General features: G+C 31.5%; 1 protein-coding gene across 1 annotated transcript in view; it reads right to left on the bottom strand.

The window, feature by feature from the left end:
- The window catches only part of LOC127701153 (tyrosine kinase receptor Cad96Ca-like), a 359749-nt gene that overhangs the window by 21801 nt on the left and 318428 nt on the right, over nucleotides 1-19520 (bottom strand). Inside the window, exon 12 of the mRNA XM_052204967.1 lies at nucleotides 3398-3494. Coding sequence (XP_052060927.1) covers nucleotides 3398-3494 — 97 coding nt within the window. The remainder of the gene's footprint in view (nucleotides 1-3397; nucleotides 3495-19520) is intronic.

Raw genomic sequence — 19520 nt, 5'->3', positions numbered from 1 at the left:
CCATTAAAACTGACCTTTTTTGGCCCCTAATTACAAAACCGCAAGGACAATAGCCCCCCAAAACCTTGTGCTAAAATTTCATAGAGATCCTTGAACTTATACTCAAGTTATTGTCTGCGAACCAAAATGTCTTCAAACGCAGACGCAGACAACACCATTACATAATACTACCTGCGGTCGTATAAAAACTGGAAAGTTCACTATGTGCTCTGGAAGGGTAAGCATATTCTGAAGTTTACTTAATTTATTATTTACCAACATTCTAAAAGAATTATAATATATATGTATATAAACAATACAACAAAGAAAGTTACATCAGAAGACCAGGATATTCTAACTTGATACAGGCATTCGAGTGTGGAATGGTGGTAGCTATTCACGGAACAAAGAAAAGACACGTATATGTCAACAAACATCAAGCCAGGCCAGGTATCACCCTAACCCTAACCCTCAAAATATTAACAAAACGAATGTAGAGTCAAAAGTTGGAAGCTAGATAATAAATTGCATTATGGATCGGGGTGTGATTTGTTATCTGAAAGTCAGAGAAAACACAAAATCCTTAAATTTCATGAAATTTTTCATGATAAAACTCTTGAACACTTAAGGGGTATCACCCTCCAGCAACTTCTCAATACTTAGTATTCATAACTATAATATCAGACAAACGAACGACACACAATTTATAACAGCAGGACACCATTTTATCAAAGCTCTTTTCTATCTTCAGTTCATCATAGAATACTATTCCGGACGATATCAGACTACATACATTAAAATAAAGACCTTTAAGCATCAGTAACAGTATCGAATGTGTTATTGAGGCTTAAATCAAAATTTTATAACAAGACGAAATTACTATAATAATTATTAAATCGTAACGTAAGAAAAATAACCTCATGCCAGACATATGTTGGATTACAGTAGTTTAAATGAATATTTATATAATAGAAATCTCACGGAAATAAAAACTGTTCATGAATGTTCTAAAAACTTCTTTGAAAATTTGATTCATAATCAAATGCAAAAAAATGATGAAAAAAGTAAACTTTATTTATATAAGAACCTTAAACAAAAATTTAATTTTTAAAGACTGATTAAGAACACCAAACTTGACATATAGAAAATTTATAACAAAACTAACAATTAGAGACCATAGTTTAAATAAGAAAAAGGAAGACATTCTAATATTCCTAGAGAGCAGCGATTATGCCTTAAATGTAACATATTAGAAGATGAAAAAGCAGTTTTTATTAGATTGTGAATTAAATAGGGATTTGAGAAACACATTTTTTAATAATTTGGAAATAAATTTTTCTGTTCAAGATTTGTCTGATGAAGAAAAGGTAATTTTTATGCTCAATCCAGCAACACCATCACAAGTAAATAAATTAGGGTCCTACATTAAAAAGTCATTAGAACTGAGGACATGGGACTCTTGACTATTTACTGTAAACGATTGTGTATATATATATGTGAATTTCAGTTATATTGTATATATACTTATTTTGTATTTGTCACAAACTTATTGTTTAAAGTTTATATGGCAATAAACATTTGAATTTGAATTTGAATTATAAGCCCTATATGTTTTTAAATTTGAATTCAGTTTCCAAGAGTTGTATTATATCACGACTGGTTTCAATGATATTTATTTATCACTGAGATCACTCATAGTTTATCAACATAACACTACGGAGACAATATATACTCTCATCTCACATGTCTCATGATTGTACATAATTTTGAAAAAAATATCTATTTATTTTCTGTTCAAGATTTGTCTGATGAAGAAAAGGTAATGTTTATGCTCAATCCAGCAACACCATCACAAGTAAATAAATTAGGGTCCTACATTTAAAAGTCATTGGAACTGAGGACATGGGACTCTTGACTATTTACTGTAAACGATTGTGTATATATATGTGAATTTCAGTTATATTGTATTATACTTATTTTGTATTTGTCACAAACTTATTGTTTAAAGTTTATATGGCAATAAACATTTGAATTTGAATTTGAATTACAAGTCTTTATGTTTTTAAATTTGAATCCAGTTTCCAAGAGTTGTATTATATCACAATAGATGTCTATGCATGTCAATCTTTTATGTTAGGTTGCCGACCCGCTGATTTTTCACTAATTATCTCCTTATTCATATCTTAAATATTAGTATTTAGTATAAAAGAATGTTTGGCTCCTTCCTCCTCCCCTAACTGACATGTAACCACACCCCTTTTTTAAAGGTTCCTTGATCCACCACTGATTAAACTAAGCGAATCAAAATATGCTTCTGTGATTTACCTCTTCCGTTTGAACAATTCATAAAAACAAACAAAACAATTGTTACTATATACATGGTAGAAATTACGTGAATTTAATGGTGGGGTCATGGCATAATTAAGAAACAGTGAGTAAATTAGAAATATTTAAAACTAATCAAAGAATTAAAAAGGTCTACGAATACTGTTTACACAAGCAAGAGTCACATGAGTATAGAATTATAGTCACATAAACTTCTCCAGTCTTGTATTGGGGAAGGGGATCTGTTTTAAACACAATCACGTCTGATCGAAATGCATTCATTAAATGCATTATCCAGTACGGTGCAAAACAATTTAACTTCTTTTGTTATCCCTTTCTACCCTCTATGACCACAGAACCTAGGCAACTGATTACATGTTAAAAACTAGTATGTTAAAGTCTTAAATGTGGCTGAAATGTTTGATATTTGACTTGAAAAAGCAACTGCTAGTAGTCTATATAGAGGTAGAACATTTTTTTTATTTATTTGCCAGCCATCAGATCTTGGGTTTATCCGAGTAAACAGCACGTCAGTACTTTGATTTATCACTGTTGTGTGACAGTTTTGATCGATTTACTCGGAGCTCCGCCATTCTAAGGAAAACGTTTGGATGCATATATCGTTTTTTATTATTTGATTGGTTCATATTTACATGTAGAATGTTTTTGTTACCAAATCTTGAAGCAGAAACTTTAAATAGTAACATTTGAGTTCATCAAACTTTTCATCTAGCAACTTGTTATTTTTATGAATGTCGGAGCCCCGCTTGACAGTCTACCGAAAGACCAAAAAATTAAAAAAAAGTACAGTTCCTTTCCCACACTGTGAATATAATAATGCATCATATACATTTCTCGTTATTTGAATTAACATTGTACATCCCAATAGATTTCTTTATACTCTGCTTCTGCTGGCTAGTAAAAGTTATTGTCGAATTATTACAAGAGATATTGCTGGAGTGGCGGCGATTTTATTCTTTATAAAACAGATTTCTGTAATAAGCTCTGTAAAAGTTTAGAACTTTTTTTTTATATTGAGTGTCATTATTGGTACTTGTGTAAATAATACAATACATGTACGATTATTACTCACAGTTCTTGTTTGCAATGAAAAGGTTTCTGTAACCATTTACCCATGGTAACATCCTGAATTACCTCCCTTACTGTCATTCCTGGATATGGTGTGGCTCCTGTGAATAACAATATTAATTAATTTGTTGCTGTATTTTAATAAAACGGACTTTTCGTGTATTGTCTACAGTATCAAAACATTACCGGAAGTGATGTAATTTTATGCTTGCAAAGGCATCTAATTAAATATTTTTGTGATATTAATATAGACTTTTCTTTTCCTAGACCGACAGATTGAGTGAAATCTGGGTGAGCTAGCCCAAAATGTAACAGTACAAAAAGTAGAATGGCTGTGAAGGAGTATTGAAGTGAATACCGTATTAATGTAACTGCTATCATTTCAGCGTATAAATGTTATAAAAAATCTCCACGGAACCGAACTATTGTTGCCAAGGCATTCTATGTATAAACATGTGTTACATATAAAGAGATTATCGATAACTACACAAAGGTTTAAAGAATATGTTCTGAACAGTTTTATATCCATTGTTGACACATGCATGTTCAAACCAAATCGGATAAGCATTTTTTTCGTGATACAACATACTTATTATTACGCATTATTCATTTTTATCTCAAGCATGAATATAGTCGCATAAAGGAATTATACAGTGAAAAATCGCAAATGATGACTTACATATGTCCTTGTCCAGCTGTACATGTTTTAAAAATTGTCTCAGTTTTGTATACGTTATTCAATGCAGAAACGAAAATAAAGAACAAGTGCACAATAAAAACAAAAATATGTGTCATGTCTCCGCTTCTACTATCACATTTCCATGATCAGTGAGACCCGAAATCTGGGTCCAATTATTATTTAATAAATATACTTTATTTCTTCAATTCATTGTTATAATCTATACAAGGTATTTTTGCCTTTTTCAATACCTCTGAGTCAAGACAATACTCATAACATTCCATATTTTGATTTTGTTGTGAGTCTCATACTAAGCATGCTTTTTAACGTCGTACAGACCACCAGAAGTATCTGAAAAATTGATTGAAGTCCAGACATGTGATTCTTCCGGCGGGAGTCAAAATGTCCCGATTTTTAAGCCCTCTTCCGTCCCTCCGGTTAATAATTCAAATCTTCCGTTTGTTTCAAAATTTCAAACCCCAAAAAATTTGTCAGTCTCTATTTTTTATTACCATCGATGTCAACATTAATTACGTTTTTGTGTCACTGATGAAGGTAATTTTTACCTGTAAATCAAAGAACTTGTATAATTATATGGTTTCACTTGACAGCTTGGGTGTCAAACATACTATTTATCAACGATTTTGACCTCAGGCTAACTGCCGTTATGTAATAAAAGCTTTGTGTATTTGAAAACACTTAAAAGAAATTTCCGGTTACTTCCCTTGTTTTATCATGTTTTAAGTTACCCTCCTTAGATTAAGGTAAATTGATAAAAGAATATGAATAAAATACAAATTGAACAAAGAATCATATAAGGAATCAGACAGGATGGTAATTTAATGATTTTAAATGTCTTAAGACAAATAAGAAAATATTATTTTGAAAATTATTTGTGAGATCTACACTTCTTTTCAATGCTTAAATTGAAATTTATAAAATATGCATTGACCTTATTATAATGATTTCATTCATCATCCATTTCAATCCATCACATTGATCAGTCACGTCTCAGTCATTACAACTGAACGGACGTGCTGGGTCAGCTCTCCTTTACCCGCTATCTTCGATGAGGGTTTACAGTTAGTTGGATCAACGACTTACTACTTTCGATGACAGAAACCAATCCAACGCTGTACAGACTACGTTAGGCTATAATCCGCTTAGGGCAAATTCCCGCGTCAACATACACTCCAAAACCCATTATGGATGGGGGAGTGGTATGCCGAGTGACGTCCGAGGGCTGTATCCTAGGTGTTAGATGATGGACCACCATTTCACTGTCTCACGACTTTGGTCCTGATAATGCTTCCTGTCATCGTTAATACTACGTCCGAGACTCATCTACCAGTACTCCATCATCGAGGTTAGCGGGCTGCCAAGCTGACCAATCTGGCCCTGAAAGCAGCCGTTGTGAAGACATAACATCAAAATAGTCAACAAAAGAAAAACCAAAACAACTCGCAAAACCAAGATGGCGGCCTACCAAAATGGCGTCCATCACCTGTTCCTGACCGATGGCACAAAATTATTTAAACGCTCACCAAACGCCTTCGGGCACCGAGCCGACCGTGCGAGGGATGTATATCCAGTCAATGTCGTAAAACACTTCCAGTAGTTTTAGTTTATAATGATTAAGCCGACCGTGCAAGGGCTGTATAGCCAGTCAAGGTCGTTAAAAACTTCCATTTGTTTGTTGTATAATGACTGAGTGAGTGTTTATGCTAAATTTGTCAAAATCAAAATTAGCTTCAAAAATGGAATAACACTGTAAAACACATATATAATTATTGGATGATAGAACTGAGAAACACACTAATGATGACAAAGATGAGGAAAGGAAAAAAAATCACATACAAATAGTAAAGCTTAGTGTTGACATATATTTCAAATGGTAACAATACAGAGAGAATACATTAATAGTAATACTGTTATCTTAAAAAACTCCAGTTGAAAATTTTCAAATCTCCAGTTGTGACGACATAATATGTGAACATAATGTGCAAAATAAAGATTCATATTTGCCGCGTGAATTCAATTTGTAAGATACTAACTTGGGAGTGTTAAATAGAAACAAATAGGAATAAAATTGTGTCGGGTGTCTTTAAATAAGTATATACTTTATTCGTAGCAAAGCTTAATAAACATTTTATACTGATTTTTACATTTGTGGCACTATTTTTATAACTATCACCAGTCAAGATTCAAGTTTTTACCAAGTATAAGGGGGGAGGCATTTCATCAGCTAAAATATAAATTTCCAAGTTATGTTTGTACATAGGTTTGAAATGATGATAATTATCTAGTAAATCAAATGTTTAATGTGTAAAACACTGGAAGTGAAATGAGTTTTTCGTTCATTTACATTTGTTGTACAGGTGTCACGGCAGGGAATGTGTGTAATTTCTTTGTTCTTCAGGTGTCACGGCAGGGAATGTGTGTAATTTCACATTTGTTGTACAGGTGTCACGGCAGGGAATGTGTGTAATTTCTCATAGTTTTCCTTTTCCGTATAAATTAACAACTAATTCTCGTATTGAGAACTATTTGTTGAAACCAAATATATACTTTTCATAACTTTTATGCTTTATAAACAACGGGTAAACACATAAATACATTGACAATTGATTCATTATTGTATTTTTTATACCACAGATTTAATATTTTATGGTTATACGCTGCCGGACACAAAAATATTGTAAATATTTAGGTTGAGGTGATGAACTATGTTTTATGATTCTACTTCTATGTAATTGCGTATATCGTTTGCTAAATCAAATCCGATTGCGTATTTCAAGTTATTTTATTGATATTGTGAGCTCTATTGCTTAGTTTTAATATTATATGTTAAAGGACAATCATATGACAACTCGAGATGATTTCAATTCTATGTTTTTTTAATCTTGATATTGTATAGTTCCGGCTTCCCGGAAAGTACAAGTTACCATTTGATCAGTATGTCACGTGACACTTACAATTTTTGTATAAAAACTTGCGAGCACCCAGTAATGGCAAATAGCCCAAAGTTCTGCTGGCGGCAAGTTCAAAAAAGGAACACAACGCAAATCTTAATAAAATTGTAAACAAATCAGTAAAAAGCTTAAGGTGAGCATAAGGATATATAATGGAGTATTAATACCCGCCTTTTTGTACAGTTAGCTATATCCCACCACGTCGGACACCATCCATATGAATTTAGGCTGTATATTTAGTTCATATGCACTATATTGTATACAAGTAATAGAATTGTCAGAAGTTCTTTATTTAATCACAATGACTGACGAAGTTTTATACACATATAGAGGTGCTCCGGGAAGCAGATACTGCATTTCATGAGCGTTCGTAGTAAACTGCTCAGTATAGGACGGGATACTCTCGGCTGGATTACAGAATTTTGTCGTAAAAATTGAAAATCTTTCATCCAATCTGCTTGAAATTTACTTTTTTACACTGCCGCTTGGTCCAGACAAAGACCTCTATGTTGTTGGAGTTGACATAGCAGAAATGATTTTCGAATACTTATAAATAGAACATAAAAACTACTGAAGTTTTCAAATGATAGCCGATTGTTTGTTTATTTCTATTGACAGAAATGAAAAATCACGAGAAATACGAACGCGGGTCATTCCGGGTTAAAATATCCGAATGTGGGAGATTGTATGCGCGGGAGCAGACCGGCAAGCGGGAAATATCCGGAATTTCGTCGTTTGCGTGGGAGACTCCCGCTCAAAACGGGAGTGTTGGCAGGTATGGAACAATTAAATTTGGAACACATATCAAAAAGTTCTCATCATAATGAAAACACGTAGTAAGTTTCATGTTTTTTTTCAAAACTTCATGGTAAACTTTCTTCAACCCAACTCTACCTTCAGTAAAATTATCAAATCACACAAAGTATGAGATTTTTAGTCATACCTTTTGTTAAATAATATAAATCATTAGAAAAGATTTTGAAACTGTTGTTTGTCTATTCGATATTTTTAATTTTTTTGACATGGTATTGTCGTTTCATGGTGTGGGGGGTTGTGTGTGTGTGTGTGGGGGGGGGGGGGGGGGGGGGGTTCTCATCCTATATAAAGGTATACACAGACGTGCCGCTGGTATGGGTAACTTTTTTGGAATGGGTCATATAGATCAATGGGGCGCAATTTCACGGAGGTAGTAAATCAATGAGTAGAAATTTATATGTCAATGGGTCATACATGTTAATCTTCTGTAAAGATGTCTGTAAACACTGTGTTCTGATCTTTTTATCTCATAATATGAATTACGGATCCCATGTAGTTAACATCTCATTGAAATAAGATGTCATGATAGCTCGGAAATATATATGAATTGGTAGGGATTTTCGCATAAATTAATATATGAATGGCGGTATTTTTCAAACTCCAGCCGGACGTCTGTACCCCAATTTGTAGGTTGAGAATATTTCCCCCGTGTGTCGTCTTTCTTTCGTCTATGTTTTTGTACTGTCCTTTTGATGAATTCTGCCTTTTTTCATAAAGGAATTGTATTTATTTATTTGCAGGCAAGGAATTTTTTGGTACAGCAACAGTATATTGCATTGAATGTTATATGAACTGATCTATATTACCGTATAGCGGGGTTTTTTTTGCGGGTGTAAAATTTCGCGATTATGGGGCAACACAGTATACGAAAACATTTTGGCGCTTTTTATTTTGGCGTATTCTCAATTCCAAAATTAATATTTTAGTGAAATGTTATAAAAGGATTTAGGACGTTATTGAAAATATTTAAAACATCTAAATAGAGTATATTTTATTAAAGCAAAATTTTATACTTTTAGTTTTATTAACATATTCAAAAATAAAAGACAATGTATATTTCTAATTTAATTTATCAATATAGGAAAATACAATAATAAGAAAATACTCATTGAATAAATATGATTTGTACGAATAACAAACATTCTCTATGGTACACAATAATAAACAACATTACAAGTCAAGAACCGTATTACATTATTATATTAAGAACGGAAGGTTAGATGTGCATGACATTTGTATCATTTCGAATTATCATCAAATCCATGGTTGGAATCATATTCATAAACACGCAATTAAATTTTAACATCATTAATATTTAGGCCACACAGAAATGTTTATAATTATTCCCCACTTTTAAAATTTTTAGAGTTCTGATTGTCCCACATGAAAAGTTCTGATTGTTCCACATTATTTTATGAAGTAAAATGTTCTTAAATAAACAAGGAAGCTATTGTTTGTTTTGCTAAATAAACAAGAATTAATTATTGCATGTTCAAACTATTATTCAATATAAATTTTATAAAAGTATAAAATATGATTTTTTTTTTATGTAAATCCTCAGATTAATGCACTTTTGATTACATAATATAACATTTATGAGTAATGAAATATATCTATAATGTTACGTTTATTTATAAAACAAATATCAATAACGTAATTTTAATTACATTTTTTTTAAAGTATTTTGAATAAATCTAGAAATAATGCATGCAATTAAAACAATAAAGAACAAACTTATTTACACTGAACACTCTACATGCACTTGTTGATTGAGAGGAGTTCCGCTAGTTTTTGCACTTTTACCAGGGAAGTCAGAGTCCATTTACACAAGGTTCTTTACACTACTGAAAACCGGCGTTTTGCATTTGCGCCGATCTGCATTTCATTTGCGCCGATTTTTTCTTTCATTTGCGCCGATTATTTTTTTCATTTGCGCCGATTTTACAAGTAAATTACAGGTGAATGTTATTTTTCATTTATCATCATAGACCTCTTTCGTTAGCCAGTTGTTAAAATGTTATGAATTGTCAATCAATTGGGATAGACATTTACCAATGTCACTTAATTTGTCTTTATACTCTTTGCTCAGCCCAACAGACTGGATTTTCCTCCAACAGTCAAGTTGTTAGCCAGATGAAAATGACAACAATCTATTCTACATAGTGGAAAAGCATCCATAATTGTGTTATGCATTGCTTGTTCAAAGTCAATATGCATAACCTCGGCCACAAAGGAAACTTGTTTCTAAAGCAGAGATCGCAAATTATTTGTCACATAACTTCATAACATTTCTTCTTTCGCTGGTAAGAGGGTGTATATCATATATACGTAGTTTCCATTTTTACATCCGTGTAAAGTATATAACTGATAAAAGTATTTCGGACAGCTTTAAATATTGCAAACATATCACTGCAAATACATTCAAGAATGAGGTGTGTAGAAATAATAAGTATACCTTCTTGTGATCATTCCGATGTGTATGGCCAGTATTTACTCAGCTATTTTAAACTGTAAATGCAATTAGGAGCAAATATAAAATCGGCGCAAATGAAAAAATGAAATCGGCGCAAATGAAAGAATGAAATTTTTAAAAATCGGCGCAAATATCATATCATTGGATATTTTTTTTATAATTTTTGTAGACTATAAGGACAGATTATTTATTTTCTGCACTGTAGAAGCATGATTTTTCATTTTCAGTAAAACAAGGGACTGATTATTTATTTTCACAATTATATATCAAAATCAGTCGGGTCCAGGACCAATTCAGTATATCTTATTATAATCCTTTATAATAAATTCCATTTTCTATGTACATATATCTAGAGTTATATAGAATTGATAATAATTTTTTGTTATGGAATACTTTTTTCAGCATTAATTTTTGTACTTTTAAAGAAATTCATACGTGCTTGTAATTTAAATAGTGTACGATTCTAGAAAAGATTCACAGAGCTGAGTCTGTGTTCTTATTATATAAAAGGTGTTTCGATTAAGGTCGTATGGACCTAGGCCTAATCCTTATCAGGTATCTCTGGCCATATGTTTTCCTTTTTGTAATATTAAGAATTGTTCGAATTTGATTTTTACGTATGGCTTTATTCATTTATATTCCTTTGATCTAATCTTTTTTCCGTTAATTTGTTATGCATGATATTTTATCTTTCGTTTGATTTTATCTTAATATATCCTTTTTTGTCCCCCGCGCAACGCTTTTGGCGGGACATAGAAATACCAGGCGTCCGTCCTTCCGTCCGTCTGTGCGTCCGTCCGTCCGTCCAGTCTTCTTAGCGCTCTCACAGATACAATTCTTGCCAGATTTTTATGAAACTTATATCATAGGTTTATATCAGCAATGTTTTTTCACACTTTTTAAAATAAGTGCTGATCAAATATTTTTAACAAGTTATGCCCCTTGGAAATATTAATTATAATGGAAATCATATTGCATTTGCTCTGAAGCATTCATTTCTCTTAGATATTAATAAAAATTTCAAAGAACAAAAAAAGTGCTTTTTTTAGTAATTGCCCTTGTACCTTGGATAGATAAAATATGTGCAACGCGAGGGACATTGAAACTCTGTTCTGAACCCAACAACTTTCTTCATTGATTACGAAGCTGCTGTCCAGAATTCTACCAGATCATCCTTTCCCGGAATCCCTATTAAAAGGTTTTTTTCTCACTATACCCAGTGTATTTGGCGTAAAGTACAGTACCAGGACTCGTCACCAACTATTAAGGAAAAGCAGACATTCATCAACTTATACGCAGGACAGCAGTTCTTCCTCTTGTACCACATGCATAAATAGAAGACTTCTAGAATGCACAAGAAGATCTGGAAAATTCGGAATCAACAGCAAATACCACTCCGTTTACGGACCACGTCACAACATACTGGATTGAAAGCAACAAACAGCTACCACTCTGTTTACGGACCACGTCACAACATACTGCATTGAAAGCAACAAAAAGCTATGGAACCATTACCAAACCGAAGGACCAAGGACGAAAAACACCTCGAAGGATGGAACAGCAGCTTGAAAATAGTGATCTAAGTGCCACTCCCAGACGTTTACATTGTACATGATTAAAGAAGAGCAGGTAGCAAACGAAGTGACCATCATTTAGTATTTTTATGACTTAATATTATATTCTATGTTTGGTGATACTACAATTGTACCTATTCTGTGCAAAATAAAATATGTACTAAATATTTTTATTTGTTCATGTTTATTTCATATTTTATAAGTTACACTGATAAGTTACCTGTAATTACCTGCTGCACACTATAAAACAAAATTAATCACTATCAAAACAATTCCCGATTGTCCCATATTTAAGCTTCCCAATTGTCCTACAAACATCTTCCCGATTGTCCCACAAAATTTCATTACTTTTTTACCTGTAATTTCAAAAAGTGGGACAATCGGGAAGACACCATAATGCCCAATCAAAATGCTGTAAGCAACTTGTTGATGTATCACTGAATAAACAAAAGAATAATTATAAATTAAGAAATTTTAAATAACTTTTATGAATAAAAGATCGAAAGTTCAAATTGTTCTCTGTAAGTAATTTTATTCAATTTTAGAAATAATAATCTTGGTGCTCTTTAAATATAATTAAATACACATTTTGCATATTATATAGCAACAATTCTTTTGGCAACATTTTCCATCGTTTGCAAAGGAAAACTCAATTTTAACTGGGAGCGAAAATGTCAGGTATCAATGGGGACTATGTAAGCGAAATACGTCTTTTACCTGAAATCTTCACATTAACCAATAAATTGAGTTGTTCTGTTTATTAGGTCTTTCCACGGAAATCTTTCCACTTTTCCGTGGAAAGACCTATTGATTTTGTTTTGATTATTACTATTTTTTTTATTTTTTTTTCTTCCACCACTTTTTGTTCTTGCGAGAAGATTTTGTTTCGCAAGATGTCGCTTAGATATTTGGTATATGATATCGAACAGTTTATACGCTTTTAAAACTGACACTGTTTAACCGAACACTTTTCCTTGTAAGAGTTATCTCCCAAAACACTGTTTCCCTTGTTATTGCTACACCTTCACAACCCTAAAAGAAACAGACAAAATTATTTGACCAAATTGCTCGTTATATCCTGAGGATGTCGAAAAAAATTTGACCGAAGCGATCCGGAGACTCCATATGAGTGTTATTTCCCCTTCTGTATTTGATATAAGCAAAATGTAATAGTAACTCATAAACCATAAGTGATAGGGACTTAGGTTTGTTTAATTTGAGGTCCTTGGTCCACCAAAATGAAAATGAGGTCAAGGTTAAAGGTCAAGGTCATGTTCTAAATTTTGATTTCGGCTTATTTTGGCTTTTCTTCAGAAACCGTATAGGGTGCAATCAACAGTTTTTTTCTATGACGTCATATTTCAAGGGACCATGTCTAAGTGACCCTTAGTGGTGGAATGGTTAATAAAGATACTTGTATAAAACTAGATATCACTGGAATCAGAATTGTCTCTAGTTTATATTGAAATAAAAATATAGTGTACTTTTAGTATAGTAAAAAAGTTCTATCCAGAGAAAATGGGGAAAAAGTTGCCTAATCTGAACATAAAAAACCTGAAATCAGCTCATGTGCATACCCATGTAAACATGATACAGGCACATTTCCCATAATCAAAACTGTATGAAATTCATAGGTTTTTACCTGGCCTTTAATAAAAATCATGTTTCAGGGCACGGTTTCCTGCTTCGAAAAGAGCTACAGTGGCTGCAAATAAGTTTTCAATTTTCACTGCCAAAACAACAGGATGTTTACAGTGTTGTCTCCCCTCAAAACATGTATATTTAATCTAATTTTTAAAATTATTTTAATCATTTAACCTGTTTAAATTGAAAGCTAATTAACTAATTTATACAATCAAATACAAAAAACATGATACTTTTTCACCAATTATATGAATAAAAACGGATTTCCCTCCATGGTTATTTTTAGTCGGGGAATAACCCCTAGTTTTTTATACGAAACTGTTTATAGCACCCTTAAGCAAAACTTTGTTTGCGATATATAAAAAATTCTCTATTTTTCTGAATCTGTACATTATATCGATTAAAATGATGTCTTACTTTAAGGATTGTGACCATCGATAGTGAAACTACAGCTCATTTTTTATGTCGCATAGTATTGGCATATTGGCCAGTGGCAAATAGTTAAACTGGCATATTCCAAACATTTCCTGTATCACTTTTTCATCAGTTATACAAAGAAAAAAAATCATAAAATTGGGTTTCTTTTGAATAAATAGAATAAAAACTATGAAATAAACATAAATAAAGTTACTTTAAAAAGATTTGGTCCCTAGTATTATATGAACTAAGGTGTAGCTGAGTTGAGAAAAATATTGAAATAGTGTATTTCTTAGGCATGGCACTTGTAGCTATTTGACTATAAAAAGTACCAAATGTATAATATAATGAATAAAAATGTATGTTACACTGATCAGTAGTAAAGGTCAAAGTAGAAAAAATCTACACTTTTCATGTGCAACTTTTGGTTCCAAATATATGAAAGAATGAATAAAAATATTATGACGTCGCAAAAAGATGAAAAAACTTCAAAATTTGCAGACAGTCTGGTTTTCTTATATCTGGTTGCTATGTACAAATCTGTAATATTTGCATTAAATATACCAAACTGATGCTTTTAAATTAATGTATGCATGCCATATGATATTTTTCAGAATTGTTTTACTCCATTCACTAACACATTTCTATGCTAAAACCTCACTATATTATATGTTTGACCCTTTAAGGGTGCAATCAACAGTTTTTTCTATGACGTCATATTTCAAGGGACCATGTCTAAGTGACCCTTAGTGGTGGAATGGTTAATAAAGATACTTGTATAAAACTAGATATCACTGGAATCAGAATTGTCTCTAGTTTATATTGAAATAAAAATATAGTGTACTTTTAGTATAGTAAAAAAGTTCTATCCAGAGAAAATGGGGAAAAAGTTGCCTAATCTGAACATAAAAAACCTGAAATCAGCTCATGTGCATACCCATGTAAACATGATACAGGCACATTTCCCATAATCAAAACTGTATGAAATTCATAGGTTTTTACCTGGCCTTTAATAAAAATCATGTTTCAGGGCACGGTTTCCTGCTTCGAAAAGAGCTACAGTGGCTGCAAATAAGTTTTCAATTTTCACTGCCAAAACAACAGGATGTTTACAGTGTTGTCTCCCCTCAAAACATGTATATTTAATCTAATTTTTAAAATTATTCTAATCATTTAACCTGTTTAAATTGAAAGCTAATTAACTAATTTATACAATCAAATACAAAAAACATGATACTTTTTCACCAATTATATGAATAAAAACGGATTTCCCTCCATGGTTATTTTTAGTCGGGGAATAACCCCTAGTTTTTTATACGAAACTGTTTATAGCACCCTTAAGCAAAACTTTGTTTGCGATATATAAAAAATTCTCTATTTTTCTGAATCTGTACATTATATCGATTAAAATGATGTCTTACTTTAAGGATTGTGACCATCGATAGTGAAACTACAGCTCATTTTTTATGTCGCATAGTATTGGCATATTGGCCAGTGGCAAATAGTTAAACTGGCATATTCCAAACATTTCCTGTATCACTTTTTCATCAGTTATACAAAGAAAAAAAATCATAAAATTGGGTTTCTTTTGAATAAATAGAATAAAAACTATGAAATAAACATAAATAAAGTTACTTTAAAAAGATTTGGTCCCTAGTATTATATGAACTAAGGTGTAGCTGAGTTGAGAAAAATATTGAAATAGTGTATTTCTTAGGCATGGCACTTGTAGCTATTTGACTATAAAAAGTACCAAATGTATAATATAATGAATAAAAATGTATGTTACACTGATCAGTAGTAAAGGTCAAAGTAGAAAAAATCTACACTTTTCATGTGCAACTTTTGGTTCCAAATATATGAAAGAATGAATAAAAATATTATGACGTCGCAAAAAGATGAAAAAACTTCAAAATTTGCAGACAGTCTGGTTTTCTTATATCTGGTTGCTATGTACAAATCTGTAATATTTGCATTAAATATACCAAACTGATGCTTTTAAATTAATGTATGCATGCCATATGATATTTTTCAGAATTGTTTTACTCCATTCACTAACACATTTCTATGCTAAAACCTCACTATATTATATGTTTGACCCTTTAAGGGTGCAATCAACAGTTTTTTCTATGACGTCATATTTCAAGGGACCATGTCTAAGTGACCCTTAGTGGTGGAATGGTTAATAAAGATACTTGTATAAAACTAGATATCACTGGAATCAGAATTGTCTCTAGTTTATATTGAAATAAAAATATAGTGTACTTTTAGTATAGTAAAAAAGTTCTATCCAGAGAAAATGGGGAAAAAGTTGCCTAATCTGAACATAAAAAACCTGAAATCAGCTCATGTGCATACCCATGTAAACATGATACAGGCACATTTCCCATAATCAAAACTGTATGAAATTCATAGGTTTTTACCTGGCCTTTAATAAAAATCATGTTTCAGGGTACGGTTTCCTGCTTCGAAAAGAGCTACAGTGGCTGCAAATAAGTTTTCAATTTTCACTGCCAAAACAACAGGATGTTTACAGTGTTGTCTCCCCTCAAAACATGTATATTTAATCTAATTTTTAAAATTATTTTAATCATTTAACCTGTTTAAATTGAAAGCTAATTAACTAATTTATACAATCAAATACAAAAAACATGATACTTTTTCACCAATTATATGAATAAAAACGGATTTCCCTCCATGGTTATTTTTAGTCGGGGAATAACCCCTAGTTTTTTATACGAAACTGTTTATAGCACCCTTAAGCAAAACTTTGTTTGCGATATATAAAAAATTCTCTATTTTTCTGAATCTGTACATTATATCGATTAAAATGATGTCTTACTTTAAGGATTGTGACCATCGATAGTGAAACTACAGCTCATTTTTTATGTCGCATAGTATTGGCATATTGGCCAGTGGCAAATAGTTAAACTGGCATATTCCAAACATTTCCTGTATCACTTTTTCATCAGTTATACAAAGAAAAAAAATCATAAAATTGGGTTTCTTTTGAATAAATAGAATAAAAACTATGAAATAAACATAAATAAAGTTACTTTAAAAAGATTTGGTCCCTAGTATTATATGAACTAAGGTGTAGCTGAGTTGAGAAAAATATTGAAATAGTGTATTTCTTAGGCATGGCACTTGTAGCTATTTGACTATAAAAAGTACCAAATGTATAATATAATGAATAAAAATGTATGTTACACTGATCAGTAGTAAAGGTCAAAGTAGAAAAAATCTACACTTTTCATGTGCAACTTTTGGTTCCAAATATATGAAAGAATGAATAAAAATATTATGACGTCGCAAAAAGATGAAAAAACTTCAAAATTTGCAGACAGTCTGGTTTTCTTATATCTGGTTGCTATGTACAAATCTGTAATATTTGCATTAAATATACCAAACTGATGCTTTTAAATTAATGTATGCATGCCATATGATATTTTTCAGAATTGTTTTACTCCATTCACTAACACATTTCTATGCTAAAACCTCACTATATTATATGTTTGACCCTTTAAGGGTGCAATCAACAGTTTTTTCTATGACGTCATATTTCAAGGGACCATGTCTAAGTGACCCTTAGTGGTGGAATGGTTAATAAAGATACTTGTATAAAACTAGATATCACTGGAATCAGAATTGTCTCTAGTTTATATTGAAATAAAAATATAGTGTACTTTTAGTATAGTAAAAAAGTTCTATCCAGAGAAAATGGGGAAAAAGTTGCCTAATCTGAACATAAAAAACCTGAAATCAGCTCATGTGCATACCCATGTAAACATGATACAGGCACATTTCCCATAATCAAAACTGTATGAAATTCATAGGTTTTTACCTGGCCTTTAATAAAAATCATGTTTCAGGGTACGGTTTCCTGCTTCGAAAAGAGCTACAGTGGCTGCAAATAAGTTTTCAATTTTCACTGCCAAAACAACAGGATGTTTACAGTGTTGTCTCCCCTCAAAACATGTATATTTAATCTAATTTTTAAAATTATTTTAATCATTTAACCTGTTTAAATTGAAAGCTAATTAACTAATTTATACAATCAAATACAAAAAACATGATACTTTTTCACCAATTATATGAATAAAAACGGATTTCCCTCCATGGTTATTTTTAGTCGGGGAATAACCCCTAGTTTTTTATACGAAACTGTTTATAGCACCCTTAAGCAAAACTTTGTTTGCGATATATAAAAAATTCTCTATTTTTCTGAATCTGTACATTATATCGATTAAAATGATGTCTTACTTTAAGGATTGTGACCATCGATAGTGAAACTACAGCTCATTTTTTATGTCGCATAGTATTGGCATATTGGCCAGTGGCAAATAGTTAAACTGGCATATTCCAAACATTTCCTGTATCACTTTTTCATCAGTTATACAAAGAAAAAAAATCATAAAATTGGGTTTCTTTTGAATAAATAGAATAAAAACTATGAAATAAACATAAATAAAGTTACTTTAAAAAGATTTGGTCCCTAGTATTATATGAACTAAGGTGTAGCTGAGTTGAGAAAAATATTGAAATAGTGTATTTCTTAGGCATGGCACTTGTAGCTATTTGACTATAAAAAGTACCAAATGTATAATATAATGAATAAAAATGTATGTTACACTGATCAGTAGTAAAGGTCAAAGTAGAAAAAATCTACACTTTTCATGTGCAACTTTTGGTTCCAAATATATGAAAGAATGAATAAAAATATTATGACGTCGCAAAAAGATGAAAAAACTTCAAAATTTGCAGACAGTCTGGTTTTCTTATATCTGGTTGCTATGTACAAATCTGTAATATTTGCATTAAATATACCAAACTGATGCTTTTAAATTAATGTATGCATGCCATATGATATTTTTCAGAATTGTTTTACTCCATTCACTAACACATTTCTATGCTAAAACCTCACTATATTATATGTTTGACCCTTTAAGGGTGCAATCAACAGTTTTTTCTATGACGTCATATTTCAAGGGACCATGTCTAAGTGACCCTTAGTGGTGGAATGGTTAATAAAGATACTTGTATAAAACTAGATATCACTGGAATCAGAATTGTCTCTAGTTTATATTGAAATAAAAATATAGTGTACTTTTAGTATAGTAAAAAAGTTCTATCCAGAGAAAATGGGGAAAAAGTTGCCTAATCTGAACATAAAAAACCTGAAATCAGCTCATGTGCATACCCATGTAAACATGATACAGGCACATTTCCCATAATCAAAACTGTATGAAATTCATAGGTTTTTACCTGGCCTTTAATAAAAATCATGTTTCAGGGTACGGTTTCCTGCTTCGAAAAGAGCTACAGTGGCTGCAAATAAGTTTTCAATTTTCACTGCCAAAACAACAGGATGTTTACAGTGGTGTCTCCCCTCAAAACATGTATATTTAATCTAATTTTTAAAATTATTTTAATCATTTAACCTGTTTAAATTGAAAGCTAATTAACTAATTTATACAATCAAATACAAAAAACATGATACTTTTTCACCAATTATATGAATAAAAACGGATTTCCCTCCATGGTTATTTTTA

The sequence above is a fragment of the Mytilus californianus genome, unplaced genomic scaffold (genome assembly GCF_021869535.1).
Source record: "Mytilus californianus isolate M0D057914Y unplaced genomic scaffold, xbMytCali1.0.p SCAF_5, whole genome shotgun sequence".
NCBI lineage: Eukaryota > Metazoa > Mollusca > Bivalvia > Mytilida > Mytilidae > Mytilus > Mytilus californianus.
This window is presented reverse-complemented; position numbering and strand designations above follow the sequence as displayed.